General features: G+C 51.3%; 4 protein-coding genes and 1 non-coding gene across 6 annotated transcripts; 2 read left to right on the forward strand and 3 right to left on the reverse strand.

The window, feature by feature from the left end:
* Window positions 1-2,442: 2,442 nt before the first annotated feature.
* On the reverse strand, window positions 2,443-3,527 carry LOC111524331 (ubiquinol-cytochrome-c reductase complex assembly factor 3). Of its 2 annotated transcripts, none has more exons than XM_023189492.3 (2): window positions 2,955-3,527; window positions 2,443-2,792 (listed from the first exon to the last, which is right to left on the reverse strand). In XM_023189492.3, the coding sequence occupies exons 1-2, from the start codon at window positions 3,186-3,188 to the stop codon at window positions 2,709-2,711; spliced, it is 318 nt and encodes a 105-aa protein (XP_023045260.1). In that variant the 5' UTR covers window positions 3,189-3,527; the 3' UTR covers window positions 2,443-2,708. The 2 variants fall into 2 exon arrangements, with proteins under 2 accessions (XP_023045260.1, XP_023045259.1); XM_023189491.3 differs by having other exon boundaries at window positions 2,443-2,867; window positions 2,955-3,496.
* A 789-nt stretch (window positions 3,528-4,316) lies between these two features.
* LBHD1 (LBH domain containing 1) lies at window positions 4,317-7,588 on the forward strand. Its single transcript, XM_031935065.1, is given in 4 exon segments — window positions 4,317-5,266; window positions 5,269-5,505; window positions 7,034-7,138; window positions 7,141-7,588. Coding segments are annotated over 4 exon segments (678 nt in total). The 5' UTR covers window positions 4,317-5,115; the 3' UTR covers window positions 7,326-7,588.
* A 103-nt stretch (window positions 7,589-7,691) lies between these two features.
* On the reverse strand, window positions 7,692-9,127 carry CSKMT (citrate synthase lysine methyltransferase). The gene is made up of 2 exons (XM_023189487.2): window positions 8,827-9,127; window positions 7,692-8,367 (listed from the first exon to the last, which is right to left on the reverse strand). The coding sequence occupies exons 1-2, from the start codon at window positions 8,891-8,893 to the stop codon at window positions 7,712-7,714; spliced, it is 723 nt and encodes a 240-aa protein (XP_023045255.2). The 5' UTR covers window positions 8,894-9,127; the 3' UTR covers window positions 7,692-7,711.
* A 76-nt stretch (window positions 9,128-9,203) lies between these two features.
* On the reverse strand, window positions 9,204-9,352 carry LOC111524356. Its single transcript, XR_002725763.1, has one exon. It is a non-coding gene; the product is annotated as a small nucleolar RNA SNORA57 (small nucleolar RNA).
* A 182-nt stretch (window positions 9,353-9,534) lies between these two features.
* On the forward strand, window positions 9,535-12,231 carry CUNH11orf98 (chromosome unknown C11orf98 homolog). Its single transcript, XM_023189488.3, has 4 exons — window positions 9,535-9,658; window positions 9,816-9,940; window positions 11,719-11,816; window positions 11,893-12,231. The coding sequence occupies exons 1-4, from the start codon at window positions 9,620-9,622 to the stop codon at window positions 12,000-12,002; spliced, it is 372 nt and encodes a 123-aa protein (XP_023045256.1). The 5' UTR covers window positions 9,535-9,619; the 3' UTR covers window positions 12,003-12,231.
* The last annotated feature ends 1,579 nt before the right edge of the window (window positions 12,232-13,810 follow it).

Here is a 13,810-nt window from a genome sequence, read left to right on the forward strand (position 1 = left end):
CTCAGTATTTATTGCCAAAAAGATAAGGGAGTAAATTAGCAGTAAGATGTTCCATTTTCCCAGGATCGGGCAGGAGACAGATGTTTTTCTTTTACTGAGATTTAAAGGAATGGTACTGACCTTCAACCACAAGCAGGCTTTAAACATTTGCCTAACAAAGCACATTCCTTACAGCCCAAAATCCTTTCAACCTTAATTAACAGCAATGTTTCTAGCAAGGACAAGATTGGGGGTAGAGTCACAAATTAACAGCATCTCAAATACAGAGCCAAATGGAGTCTCTTAAACTTACTTCTATCTATAATAACACAGTAACAGGCTGACCTCTCTTTTCCCCACACACTGATGAGCTGCTCTATGATAGCCCCTCCGGCTGCTGATCACCCCACCCTGGTGTCCTGTCAAACTGCTCCTGACTCCCTCCTCTCCTTCCTGGGCTAGGGGAGAGGACACAGTTACTCTGTAAAGATCTGAAAAGAGCACCAATGCTCATATCTGGGTTTATACCCCCGTGTTAGAAAGATTTATTTGGGTCCAGGCACGGTGGGTCATACTTGTAATCGCAGCACTTTGGGAGGTTGAGGCGGGCAGATCACCTGAGGTCAGCAGTTCGAGACCAGCCTGGCCAACACGGCGAAACCCTGTCTCTACTAAAAATACAAAAATTATCCTGCTGTAGTGGCGCACCCCTGTAGTCCCACCTACTGGGGAGGCTGAGGCAGGAGAATCGCTTGAACCTGGGAGGCGGAGGTTGCAGTGAGTTGAGTTGCACTCAACAACAGAGAAACTCTGTCTCAAAGAAAAAAGAAAAAGAAAGAAAAGCTTTATTTGGTGTTCTGACTTTAATAACAGCAGCCTTTTTTTCAATTGCAATCTTGCTTGGGAACCAAAGGATAGACAAAAAAGGAGCAACTTGGTTGGCTAGGCTGTGGGGCTTTGACCCCACTTATTTCATCCTCTCAGTGGCAACTCCAATAAATCCTGACCGGAATTCAGAGATTGGAGACCACTTTACATTTCTAAATTAATTTTTTACAATAATCCTAGTAGTTATGACCTTTCATACAACAGGACTGAGGTTTGTAACATGCTGGAGTTGAACCAGGATCTGTGACTCAAAGCACACTCCTTTTACTCCTAGTAAGTCAGCCTCCTAAGCTTGATTAACCAGAGGTTAAATAATGGCCACAGCACTGCGGCATATGTTAAGTGCTAGATGCCCCTCCAATCTCGCTCCAAGGACAGGAGTCTTGAGTGTCCTCTGTAGGCATCCATTACTTCAAGATTTTCCAGGATAGTTCAGATTTCAGGAATGTCCCACGGTTATCCTGGGAAGTACACTCCAACCTGACACCACATGACCTGTTTTGAAAATGTGGTTGAGGCCGGGCTTGGTGGCTCAAGCCTGTAATCCCAGCACTTTGGGAGGCCGAGACGGGCGGATCACGAGGTCAGGAGATCGAGGCCATCCTGGCTAACATGGTGAAACCCCGTCTCTACTAAAAAATACAAAACACTAGCTGGGAGTGGTGGCGGGCGCCTGTAGTCCCAGCTACACAGGAGGCTGAGGCAGGAGAATGGCCTAAACCTGGGAGGCGGAGCTTGCAGTGAGCTGAGATCCGGCCACTGCACTCTAGCCTGGGCGACGGAGCAAGACTCGGTCTCAAAAAAAAAAAAAAAGAAAAGAAAATGTGGTTGGCCGGGTGCAGTGACTCACGCCTGTAATCCCAGCACTTTGGGAGGCCAAGGCGGGCGAATCACCTGAGGTCAGGAGTTCCAGACCAGCCTGGCCACATGGTGAAACCCGCCTCTACTAAAACTACAAATATCAGCCAGGCGTGGTCGCGGACGCTTGTAATCCCAGCTACCTGGAAAGCTGAGTAAAGAGAATAGCTTGAACCCAGGAGGCGGAGGTTGCAGTGAGCCAAGATTGCACCACTGCACTCCTGCCTGGGCGACAAGAGCAAGACTCCAACTCAAAAAAAAAAAGAAATAGAAAATGTGGCTGTGGCAGGGCGAGGTGGTTCACGCCTGTAATCCCAGCACTTTGGGAGTTCGAGGCGGGCGGATCACCTGGGTCTGGAGTTCGAGACCAGGCTGGCCAACATGGTCAAACCCTGTCTCTAATAAAAACACAAAAATTAGCTGGGCGTGGTGGCGCGCGCCTGTGATCCCGGCTACTCGGGAAGCTGAGGCAGGAGAATCGCTTGAACCCGGGAGGCAGAGGTTGCAGTGGGCCGAGATCGTGCCACCACACTCCAGCCTGAGTGGCAGAAAGAGACTCCGTCTCAAAAAAAAAAAAAAAAAAAAAAAGAGAGAATGTGGTCGGGATACCTATTGGGATCAGCTTCTGGTGGGATGGGACAGGTAGCAGGTGGAGGCCGCGCCCCCAGCACCGACCACGGGTCTCTAAGTATTGGTAGGTGTCGACTGCAGGGCTCATTCTGGGTGGAGGAACATGATTTATTGGTTCTTTCAGTTTACCACGTCCGACTCGCGTCTCGGCCCTGGCCCGCCTTGCGGACTTTAAAGCAGTAAGTCCAGGGTTTGGGGGGAACGTGCTCACCCGACGGTAGCTCACGGGACCCTGGAGGGTCCTGGCCATGGCATCTCGGCCGGACTCCCCGCTGGGCCCACGAAGAAGAAAGCCTGCATCGGATTGCTGCGCCCGAGCCAAGGTCCCAGCGCCCACAGGGTTAAGTCCGGTCTCACGGTGACCTCTCGCCGGCGCCGCCTTCGCTAACCATCCAGTTCTTCCTCCAGGCCACGTTCTCCTGCGTGGTCGCTGCCTCCTGCAGAGTGGCCACCAATAGCTGCTGGGTCTTGGCCATCTCCTCCCTGCTCCGCGGGTCCTGCAGTGCCATCTCCTGAGGGCACGAAGGGGAGTTCGCAGGAGCTCCAGTCCGGGGCTCTCCACCCGCCCACCCATCCTCGGGATTACCAGTTGCTTCTACCTTTAGCATTTCCTGCTTCCGCTGCTCTCCGGGGGTCACGATAGCAAGGAGCGCAAGGCCCACGCCAGACCCTGCGCCCAGCATTGCGACTGTGATCAGCATTTTCCGCAAGAACGCCATGGCCGCCTGCACAACCAGCAGGGGGCCCACGGAAGTTCGCCGCAGCCCCGAGCTGTACCGGCGCGGTCTCACTGCCCCTTCGCGCAGGCTAGAGCGCCCTATTGCAGAAACCATAGATAAACGGCCGGCTAGAGAGGACCCGCTCGAGGAAACGTTTAGAATCCGGAGCACCGGGATCTCAAGTTTAGCTGAGGGGGTTGAGGGTGTCCAAGAAGTGCTTGCGCCAAGGGCTGAGCGCAGGCACCCTGTGTCCTCAGTTCCGGGGTGGGATTGCTAGGGGGAGAGTCCGTGTCTTCATGGTTGCCGTGGGTTTTATGATTGCCCATTTTTGTCTTCTGACGTTTCCCGATCAGTAGAGGCCCGAGCTGTGCTCTGTGGTTTCCTGCAGTCACCCGCGCCTTTTCTTTTTCTTTTTTTTTTTTTTTTTTGAGACGGAGTCTCGCTCTGTCGCCCGCGCTGGAGTGCAGTGGCCGGATCTCAGCTCACTGCAAGCTCCGCTTCCCGGGTTCACGCCATTCTCCTGCCTCAGCCTCCCGAGTAGCTGGGACTACAGGCGCCCGCCGCCTCGCCCGGCTAGTTTTTTGTATTTTTTAGTAGAGACGGGGTTTCACCGTGTTAGCCAGGATGGTCTCGATCTCCTGACCTCGTGATCCACCCGTCTCGGCCTCCCAAAGTGCTGGGATTACAGGCTTGAGCCACCAAGCCCGGCCACCCGCGCGTTTTCAACACAGCGAATGGAGGTCATCCACACACATACACATCCCTCTCCATCCCCTCAACTCTGGAACAAACACTGAAAGTCAAGTGTACTGGTTGGAGAAATGAGTAATAGTAACTTATCTTTAACATTTATTTTACAAACAACCTGTTCCTTTTCTCCTTATGGTACACACTTGGTATTGTCTAGGGCTTTTTTTGGTTTTGTTGTTAGTGTGTGGGCGTGGTTTTGTTTGTTTTTGGACACAAGGTCTCCCTCTGTCGCCCAGGGTTGGAGTGCAGTGGCGATCATGGTTCACTGAAGCCTCGACTTACAGGGCCCAGGGGATCCTCCTGCCTCAACTTCCCGAATAGCTGGGATTACAGACATGCACCACCACGCCCGGCTGGTATTGCTTTTTGTTTTGCTTTGTTTTCTTCTTTCTTTTTCTTTTCTTTTCTTTTATTTATTTATTTTTTGAGACGGAGTCTCACTCTGTCACCCAGACAGGAGTACAGGGGCAGGATCTTGGCTCACTGCAAGCTCCGCCTCCCGGTTTCATGGCATTCTCTTGCCTCAGCCTCCAGAGTAGCTGGGACTACAGGCATCCGCCACCACGGCCGGCTAATTTTTTGTAATGTTAGTAGAGACGGGGTTTCACCATGTTGGTCAGGCTGGTCTCCAGCTCCTGACCTCGTGATCCGCCTACCTCTGCCTCCCAAAGTGCTGGGATTACAGGCGTGAGCCACCGTGCCTGGCTGTTTTGCTTTGTTTTCAACCACTAAAAGGCTGGATTCGTTTAACATACTGAATTCTGCTTTACAGAAGAAAACACCTTTTAGCTGTGTGACTGATTACAGGCAAGTTCTTGTGCCCAGGTTTCTGCATCAGAAAATGAGCTTATAACAGTACTTGTCTCACAGTTTTAGGAGAATTAAATGAGTTATATGTAATGCAATTAAAACAGCTCCTGACAAAGAGTAAACACCATATAAATATTCATTAAATAACATACAAACATGCCAGGTTGGGAAAATCAGTAAGCAAAGGAGTCAGGAAATTCCAAGTTGGTTATCACGACTCTTGGCCCACAGGGCTTTAATCCAGGTGCCCTTGTCTCCTACCCTTGCTGCCATCCCAGTGTCTCCAGGGAGTAAGTAGAAATAAAGATCTGATCTCAGCTCTTGGGCATTTTCCCCTCCCCTGAAAGCCCATAATCACTTAGCACAGTCAATGCTTAAGGCGCCAGGCTCCAAAGAAGATTAAAGAAACAGTTTGTGGGATGCACTGGGCAGGAGTACCCTCCTCTGAGTTCAATCATCTTGCACTCTAAGAATCACCACCATGGCCCTCGTGCCAGGGAGAAGCAAGGAGGATGGGCTGTGGACTACAAATAGCCCAGGCTCCTCCCAGCATCCAGAAAGTCCCAGGCCGCCCAACCCTCTCCGGGATAGAGGAAAAATTGGCAAGGTTGAAGGTCACTGGCATATTCAGGTTATACTTCCCCACCCTATGTCTGGCAGCTGGCTTACCCTCCAGTTTGGCCCAACCTCCTTGCTCTCCCTGTTGAGGATTTCTCTCCAAAGTCCCATCTGCTCTCTATTGTGGTGGAAGCCTCTGAGGTGAATGAAGACAGTGGGGATCTCCACTGGCCCCATGAGGAGCTGCTACTGCTCACTGATGGTGAGGAAGAGGATGCTGAGGCCTTCCTCTAAGACCAAAGTGAAGAGCCAGGTGAGGCAGGTGGCTCATTCAGGGGGCCACTGTGATCTGAATGTTCTGGGCAGAGCCAAGATGGAAGTCAGTTATGGCCCCTGCATTCCGCAGTGCCGCACACCGCAGGTGCTCAATAAATGTGAAGATGTGGGAGAGAAAAGTCAAGGCAGTTGGCAAAGTTGAATTGTAGAGAGCAGTTCTGGTATCAGAATGGGTGCCATCCTTTAATCTGTACTTTCTTTTTTTTTTTTTTTGAGGCAAGTCTCCTTCTGTCGTCCAGGCTAGAGTGCAGTACCGCCACCTTGGTTCCACCTTGGTTCACTGCAAGCTCCACCTCCCGGATTCAGGCCATTCTCCTGCCTCAGCCTCCCAAGTAGCTGGGACTACAGGCACCCGCCACCACTGCCTGGCTAATTTTTTGTATTTTTAGTAGAGACGGGGTTTCACCGTGTTTGCCAGGATGGTCTCGATCTCCTGACCTCGTGATCCGCCCCCATCGGTCTCCCAAAGTGCTGGGATTACAGGCGTGAGCCACTGCGCCCAGTCTTAATCTGTACTTTCAACATTGCTACGGGAAAAGATAAAATTACCCCAACACTGGCCCTTCCCCCAAGACCAGCCGGGCTTTGTTTTTCTGTCTTTCTTTTGTTTTACAAATTTTTTGTATTTTTAGTCTATAGAGACAGGGTTTCACCGTGTTAGCCAGGATGGTCTCGATCTCACCTTGTGATCCGCCTGCCTCAACCTCCCAAAGGGCGGGATTATAGGCATGAGCCACCGCGCCCGGCCACGTCTGTGCACTGTTAAATAAGCCACTTTTTTTTTTTTAAGACAGAGTCGTGCTCTGTCACCCAGATTGCAGTGCAGTGGCGGGATCTCGGCTCACTGCAACCTCCACCTCCCAGGTCCAAGGAATTCTCCTGCCTCAGCCTCCCAAGTAGCTGGGACTAGAGGCTCACGCCACCATGCCACACCCAGCTAATTTTTTTTGTATTTTAGTAGAAACAGGGTTTCACTGTATTGCCCAGGCTGGTCTCAAACTCCTGAGCTCAGGAAATCTGCCTGCCTCAGCCTCCCAAGAAGCTACATTTTTTTGAGCATTTACTATGTGCCAGGTACTATGCTAAACACTTTTACTTCATGATTTTCAGAAAAACCCAATGAAAGTACTTCCCCTTTGTAAATGAGAAAATTGAGGCTACGAGGTTAGGCTCTTAGTGATAAAATTGCTCTATATTTTCATAAGCAAAGAATACCACATGAGTGCAGCAGCTTATCACGGCCCATTGCAGCTTCAACCTCCCAGGGCTCAACCAGTCCTCCCAGCTCAGCCTCCGGAGTAGTTGGAACTACATGTCTGTGCCACTATCCCTAATTTGTTTTTGTAGAGTTAGGGGTATCACTTGATTGCCAGGGCTCAAACTCTTGGACTCAAGCAATCTGCCCACCTTGGCCTCCCAAAGTGCTATGATTATAGGAATGAGCCAGTTTTGTAATTTGATAATATATCAGTAATATTTTTCTCCCTTCTTCTCCTCCATCCCAGGCTGGGCTTGGAGTCCACAGAACACCTAATGCTGGACTTAGCTGGGGGCAGACCAGGATGATGAAGATGCTTGTTGGATTCTTGAGGACACAAAGTGTCTGGAAGCCACCACTGTCCCTTCTGGGACTCAGCAACAGGCTCCTGTGTTTGTTGAAGTGGCTTTGTGGAATATTCTTGTCTCCTGCCTCCTAATAGCTTTGAGAGTAAGTATTGTTCCCTCCCTCTCAAACATCTCATCCAGGTTTATGAAGCTCCTAATCCCCATCCTCTCACAATCTCCTTTTACAGGTGAGAAAAATGAGACTTACAGTTTAGGCCGCTAGATTATACAAGTCAGTCGGCGCCGGGGTTTGGATTCAGTTCCTGTCTGCTGTTTTTAGGAGCTCCAGTTAGTTGAAACTGGGGAAAGACCCTCTTGTACCTTCTTTACCTTCTCTTTTCAGCATTCATCTTGTGCTAAATATTGCACACATCATTGTATGCAATCTCTGTAACCCCAGATTATTCCCACTCTGCAGATGAGTAAACTGGGGAACAGAAACATTCAGCAATATGGCACCCAGCTAGTAAATGTGGAAGCCAGGACTCACTTTGCAGCCAGATAGCTTGCAAAGACAATAGTTCTTCAGCCCTCTCCTTACCCACAGAAATACTAGGGTTAGGACTACTAAAATGTCTTTAATGACAGCCTTGAATCAAGTAAGCAAAGTAGGTGATGCCCCTGAAAGGGCCTAGCTCCTGCACAGTCACAGCCCAGCCACGGGACCCTTGTTCCAGGCAGGGCAGTCGCACATCAGGGTCCTCATCCGAGAACTGAATTAGGGTCCCCTGAGGGTTTAGAACCCGCAAGCATTCTGATAGCAGTTGGTAAGCCCTAGGCAGACCTCCCCTGGCAACAGCATCCCAGGTGCCCTTGTCCAGCAGTAGTTGGAAAGAGCCTGAAGAAGCCACAGACCCCAGGTTCTGGGCATCGGCGTGCATGAAGTGGAGGCTGGAGGAAGGGTGCCCAGGGCATAGAGGTGTTTGGCCTTGGCCACACTCCAGGAGGCTGTTCATGTAGGCCACAGCCACAGGAGAAAAGTCCACCCCTAACACATCCACTGGGTGTGGAGATTTGGTGTAGAGGCCTGTACATAGGCTGGAGGTCCCACAGCCCACATCCAGCACCCGCAGAGGACTGGCAGCCCGTGCCTCCTGCAGCAACGGTAGTAGGAGCCCCTGGACTTCCTCATATCCAAAGAACCAGTCGAAGGTGGGGACAGTGCCCAAACGGGGCTGGGCATGCAGCCGATCCCAGAGACAGCGGTCCGCCAGGCAGCTACCAGCCAGTGAGTCTGTGGGCACGGTTGGAGGGTGTCACTCGGTCTATCTCGCCACTGCAAAAACGGCGCATATACACACTGGGGTTTTTTTTTTTTTTTTTTTTGAGGCAGGGTCTCACTCTGTGACCCAGGGTGGAGTGCAGTGGCACAATCATGGCTCACTGAAGCCGCCCCCTCCTGGGCTCAGGGTGATCCTTCCACGTCAGTCTCCTGAGTAGCTAGTACTACAGGCGCCATCATGCCCGGTTAATTTTTTTGTAGGCGGGGGTCTCGCTATGTTGTCCTAGGCTGGTCTCGAACTCCCGGCCCAAGCGATCTGCCCACACCTCAGACTGGCAAAGTGTTAGGATTACAGCCGTGAGCCACCGCGCACAGCCCACCGCAGGGTCTGAGAACCACAATTTCAGGGACTACACTATTGAGTCACGAGGATCCCACCCTGCCCTCCCTACTCTTCCCCCACCTCCCTACCCGGAAAGGGGCGGCACATCCCCATCATCAGGCTCGGCAAGTGGAACATTCGACGCAGCGCAGCCATCTGGAGGTTCGTTAAGTTCGACCAGAGAACCTTGTGTGAAGCGTCCACCCTACTCCATCCAGAGGCCCGAGGTCCAGGGGAAGATCTGCAAATTCCGCGTAGCGAAAGGCGGCATACAGCTTCCCCGAACTCTTCAGTCTCGGAAAAAGGAACGCGGACACAGACTGACTATGGTAGGAACGGCCTTTATTGGCTGCAGCGGGAAGTGGAAGAGGAGATACAGCGTCCGCAGACCTGAAATCAAATGAGAACATGTGAGCACCCCCATGGAGGAGCCAGCTGGATCTCGGTTGTCCCGGTCCGAGATTCCCGGTGTCCCGGCGCTTGAGGATAGAACCAGCGGATGGGAAGCCGCCGGCACCGAAGACATGACGCCGAGGGGGCCAGAGCCCTTTCCCTCTTCCTCCGTACATTACGGGTAGCGGTACCACAAGCCCGATCCCCGCCAAGAAAAGGAGGATCCTGAGGCCTCGCCCAGAGCCTTCCGCCCGACACCCCCGCCACTCCCGGCCGCCACTCCCGGCTGCCCCATCCAGGCTACTACTACAAGAAACCCCACTTCCTGGCTCACCTCCCTCGAAAAGATCTCGCGCACTGTGGGGCTCCTTTATATAGCCCAAGGACCCGCCCCCGAATTGCGATTGGCCCGCCGAAGGCCGGGGCGGAGCCACGCGGATCCCGCGCTGAGCGGAAGTACGCACCGTGAACTGGCGTGGCATTGCAGCTATGGGAGCTCCCGGGGGAAAGATCAACCGGCCCCGAACGGTGACTGTGTGGGGGCCGCGACTTTGTTTCCTGAAGTGTCCGCGAGCCCGTTTATCTCGCAAAAGATGGGATCAATGAGGGGCCAGGGTTGCCTCGTGGAGCGGTCCGGGGTCGCGGTGAGCCCACTCCATCTGATTCACATCTTTCTCCCCAGTAGGAGCTGAAGAAGAAGCTGTTCAAACGCCGGCGGGTGCTGAATCGGGAGCGGCGTCTGAGGCACCAGGTGGTCGGGGCTGTGATAGACCAAGGGCTGATCACGCGGCACCACCTCAAGAAGCGGGCGTGAGTACTAGATCCTGTTGGTCGTCCCCACCGAGTCTTCCCTCCTCCCTGCAGAGCTCCGGAGCCCCTTCACCTCTCAGCTCACCTCCTTGTGCACTGACGCTTATGCGGGGAATGTCTGTCGGCTGTTAGTTCCTAAGCTCTGCTAGCCTCTCACAATACCTGTAGCAGACAACCTTTCTTTGGGTTTTGGATTCTGTTAAGAATATCAGGAAAGCCAGGGACGGTGGCTCACGCCTGTAATCCCAGCACTTTGGGAGGCTGAGGCGGGCGGATCACCTGAGATCGGGAGAACAGCCTGATCAACATGGTGAAACCCCATCTCTGCTGGAAATACAATTAGCCGTGCATGGTGGCCGGCACCTGTAGTCCCAGCTACACGGGAGGGTGAGGCAGGAGAATTGCTTGAACTGGGAGGCGGAGGTTGCAGTGAGCCGAGATCGCGCTACTGCACTCTAGCCTGGGCGACAGAGCGAGACTACGTCTCAAAAAAAAAAAAAAAAAAAAGGAATCTCAGGAAATCTAAATCTGTTGACTCTCCAAGTAATATTGTACATTCACATAGATTTTTATAAGTAAATTTATTTTTACATACAGAAAAGTGCACACATAGGCGTGTAAAACTCAGTGAGTTTTGCCAAAGGTACTCATAGGATATTAGTTGTAAGTTTCAAGGCCTCCTGTGTCTTGAGGAAGAGTTCCCATCACATTAATTAATTTCTATGTCCTTTCTTTTTTAAAATTTTTTTCTTTTTTGAGACGGAGTTTCCCTCTGTTGCCCAGGCTGGAGTGAAGTGGCGTGAATCTCGGCTCACTGCAACCTCTGCCTCCCAGGTTCAAGAGATTCTCCTGCCCCAGCCTCCGGAGTAGCTGGGATTATAGGCGCTCACCGCTGCACCCAGCTGATTTGTGTTTTTTGTTTTTTTTTTGAGATGGAGTCTGGCTCTGTCACCAGGCTGGAGTGCAGTGTCGCCAGGCTGGAGTAGCTGGGACTGCAGGCACCCGCCACCACGCCTGGCTAATTTTTTGTATTTTTAGTACAGACGGGGTTTCATCGTGTTAGCCAGGATGGTCTCGATCTCCTGACCTCATGATCCTCCCGCCTCGGCCTCCCAAAGTGCTGGGATTACAGGCGTGAGCCACCGTGCCCGGCCTAATTTTTGTATTTTGAATAGAGACGGGGTTTCACCATGTTGGCCAGGCTGGTCTTGAACTCCTGACCTCAGGTGATCTGCCCACCTCAGCCTCCCAAAGTGTTGAGATTATGGCATGAGCCATTGCCCCCGATCCTTTTTTTAGCTTCTTGTCCTTTTATTAGCTTCTTTTTTTTTTTTTTTTTTTTTTTTTGTTGAGACGGAGTCTTGCTCTGTCGCCCAGGCTGGCATGCAGTGGCCGGATCTCAGCTCACTGCAAGCTCCGCCTCCCGGGTTTACGCCATTCTCCTGCCTCAGCCTCCCAAGTAGCTGGGACTACAGGCGCCCACCACCTCGCCCGGCTAGTTTTTTGTATTTTTAGTAGAGACGGGGTTTCACCGTGATAGCCAGGATGGTCTTGATCTCCTGACCTCGTGATCCGCCCGTCTCGGCCTCCCAAAGTGCTGGGATTACAGGCTTGAGCCACCGCGCCCGGCCTTATTAGCTTCTTTAATGTAAATATTTAGGGTTTCTATTACTATTTGTATTACATTTATTTAATACTTTTTCTATAGCCAGAACCATTTGTGTGACCTCGGATGGTTCAGGTTAACCTAGCTATCTTTATTTCCACTTACCCATCAGGTCCAGTGCACGTGCCAACATTACTCTGTCAGGGAAGAAGCGCAGAAAACTCCTCCAGCAGATCCGGCTTGCCCAGAAAGAGAAGGCAGCCATGGAAGGTAAGGCTGGGACAGAGGTGGGTGAGGGGAATCCTGGATTTATTTGGGTTAATACTTCCTTCTTCCCTTTACTCAGTGGAAGCCCCTTCAAAGCCAGCCAGGACTAGTGAACCACAGCTCAAAAGGCAAAAGAAGACAAAAGCTCCCCAGGATGTAGAAATGAAGGACCTTGAAGATGAGAGCTAAACCTCTTCCAGTAGAAGATTCTCAACTGGAGCCAGCCTTCAGACTCAGTGGTTGTTTTAGAGGACTTTGACAAAAGCATTGCCCCTTTTCACTCTCCAGGTTTCCTCCTACCTAATGGCCTACTGACCTCCCCTAGAGGGATGTCTTTGGGAGGGAAGAAGGTACAGAAGAAAGATTGGAGAAGGGCCTGTCTAGCAACTCCATTTGTAATAAAGCCCTAGCAATCTGAGATGTGTGTGATTAAATGTAGGAATGGGGATGGGTCATGAAAAGGTTGCTGAGTGTGGAAACAAGACAGCGAGGGAGCAGTACGTACAGAGCTTCCTTAAGCAAATGCAGCAAGATGCCAGCCTCTGCCCTCCAAGAGTGGTGGTGCCTGACCGGGCGCAGTGGCTCACGCCTATAATCTCAGCACTTTAGGAGGCCGAGGCTGGTGGATCACCTGAGGTCAGGAGTTCAAGACCAGCCTGGCTAACCCTGTTACTGTTAAAAGTACAAAAAATTAGCCAGGCATGGTGGTGCACGCCTGTAATCCCAGCTACTTGGGAGGCTGAGGCAGGAGAATTGCTTGAACCCAGGAGGCGGAGGTTGCCTACAAGAGTATTGCTTGAGGCCAGGAACTCAATGCTGTAGTGTGCTATGATCTCATCTGTCTCCTTAGCAAGTGATACTCTAACTTTCCATTTGTGACAAAGATACAGATTATTTGAGAAGCTGAAGTTACAGTAAGCCACCATTGTGCCACTGCATTCCAGCCTGGGCAACAGAGTGAGCTGTTGTCTTGAACAATATAGATAGATAATTGTAGGGATGGTAGAGGTAAAGTTCGTGATACCAGTTCTGCCACTGCCTCTGTGTGACTAAGGTAGGCAAGACAGTTTACCCCTTCTGTCTTGCTGCTTTTGCTGCATTATGTTTTCATTTTAATGATTTATATATATATATATATATATATTTTTTTTTTTTTTTTTTTTTGAGACGGAGTCTCATACTATAGCCCGGGCTGGAGTACAATGGCATAATCTCAGCTCACTGCAACCTCCGCTTCCTGGGTTCAAGTGATTCTCCTGCCTCAGCCTCCCTAGTAACTGGGATTACAAGCGCCCGCCACCAGGCCTGGCTTATTTTTTGTATTTTTTAGTAGAGATGGGGTTTCACTATGTTGGCCAGTCTGGTCTTGAACTCCTGACCCTGTGATCTTCCCACCTCGGCCTCCCAAAGTGCTGGGATTACAGGTGTGAACCACTGCACATGGCCTTTGTTTTTTATATGTGTATGTTTTATATGTATGTATGTATTTATATGTATTTTATTTTTTGTAACAGTCAGGGTCTGGGCCGGGCGCGGTGGCTCACGCCTGTAATCCCAGCACTTTGGGAGGCCGAGGCGGGTGGATCACGAGGTCAGGAGATCGAGACCATCTTGGCTAACACAGTGAAACCCCGTCTCTACTAAAAATACAAAAAAATTAGCTGGACGTGGTGGCAGGCGCCTGTAATCCCAGCTACTCGGGAGGCTGAGGCAGGAGAATGGCGTGAACCCAGGAGACGGAGCTTACAGTGAGCTGAGATTGCGCCACTGCACTCCAGCCCGGGCAACAGAGCGAGACTCCGTCTCAGAAAAAAAAAAAGAAAAAGAAGAAAGAGTCAGGGCCTGTCGCCCAGGCTGGAGTGCAGTGGTGTAGTCTCAAATCAGTGCAGCCTTGATCTCCTGGGCTCAAACAATCCTTACACCTCAGCCTCCTGAGTAGCTGGGACTACAGGTGCACACCACTACCCCTGACTAATTTTTTTTTTTCTTTTTTTTTT

The sequence above is a fragment of the Piliocolobus tephrosceles genome, unplaced genomic scaffold (assembly GCF_002776525.5).
Source record: "Piliocolobus tephrosceles isolate RC106 unplaced genomic scaffold, ASM277652v3 unscaffolded_27432, whole genome shotgun sequence".
Classification (NCBI taxonomy): domain Eukaryota; kingdom Metazoa; phylum Chordata; class Mammalia; order Primates; family Cercopithecidae; genus Piliocolobus; species Piliocolobus tephrosceles.

Bases quoted from the DNA above. Each gene is read 5' to 3' on its own strand.
- LOC111524331 (XM_023189491.3), bottom strand. From the start codon at position 3,188: ATGGTTTCTGCAATAGGGCGCTCTAGCCTGCGCGAAGGGGCAGTGAGA. The intron at 2,868-2,954 runs GTAGAAGCAACT...TCGTGCCCTCAG, and splicing joins GGAAGCAGGAAATGCTAAAG to GAGATGGCACTGCAGGACCC.
- CSKMT (XM_023189487.2), bottom strand. From the start codon at position 8,893: ATGGCTGCGCTGCGTCGAATGTTCCACTTGCCGAGCCTGATGATGGGG. The intron at 8,368-8,826 runs GTAGGGAGGTGG...CCGTGCCCACAG, and splicing joins GATGTGCCGCCCCTTTCCGG to ACTCACTGGCTGGTAGCTGC.
- CUNH11orf98 (XM_023189488.3), top strand. From the start codon at position 9,620: ATGGGAGCTCCCGGGGGAAAGATCAACCGGCCCCGAACG. The intron at 9,659-9,815 runs GTGACTGTGTGG...TCTCCCCAGTAG, and splicing joins AGATCAACCGGCCCCGAACG to GAGCTGAAGAAGAAGCTGTT. The intron at 9,941-11,718 runs GTGAGTACTAGA...CTTACCCATCAG, and splicing joins CACCACCTCAAGAAGCGGGC to GTCCAGTGCACGTGCCAACA.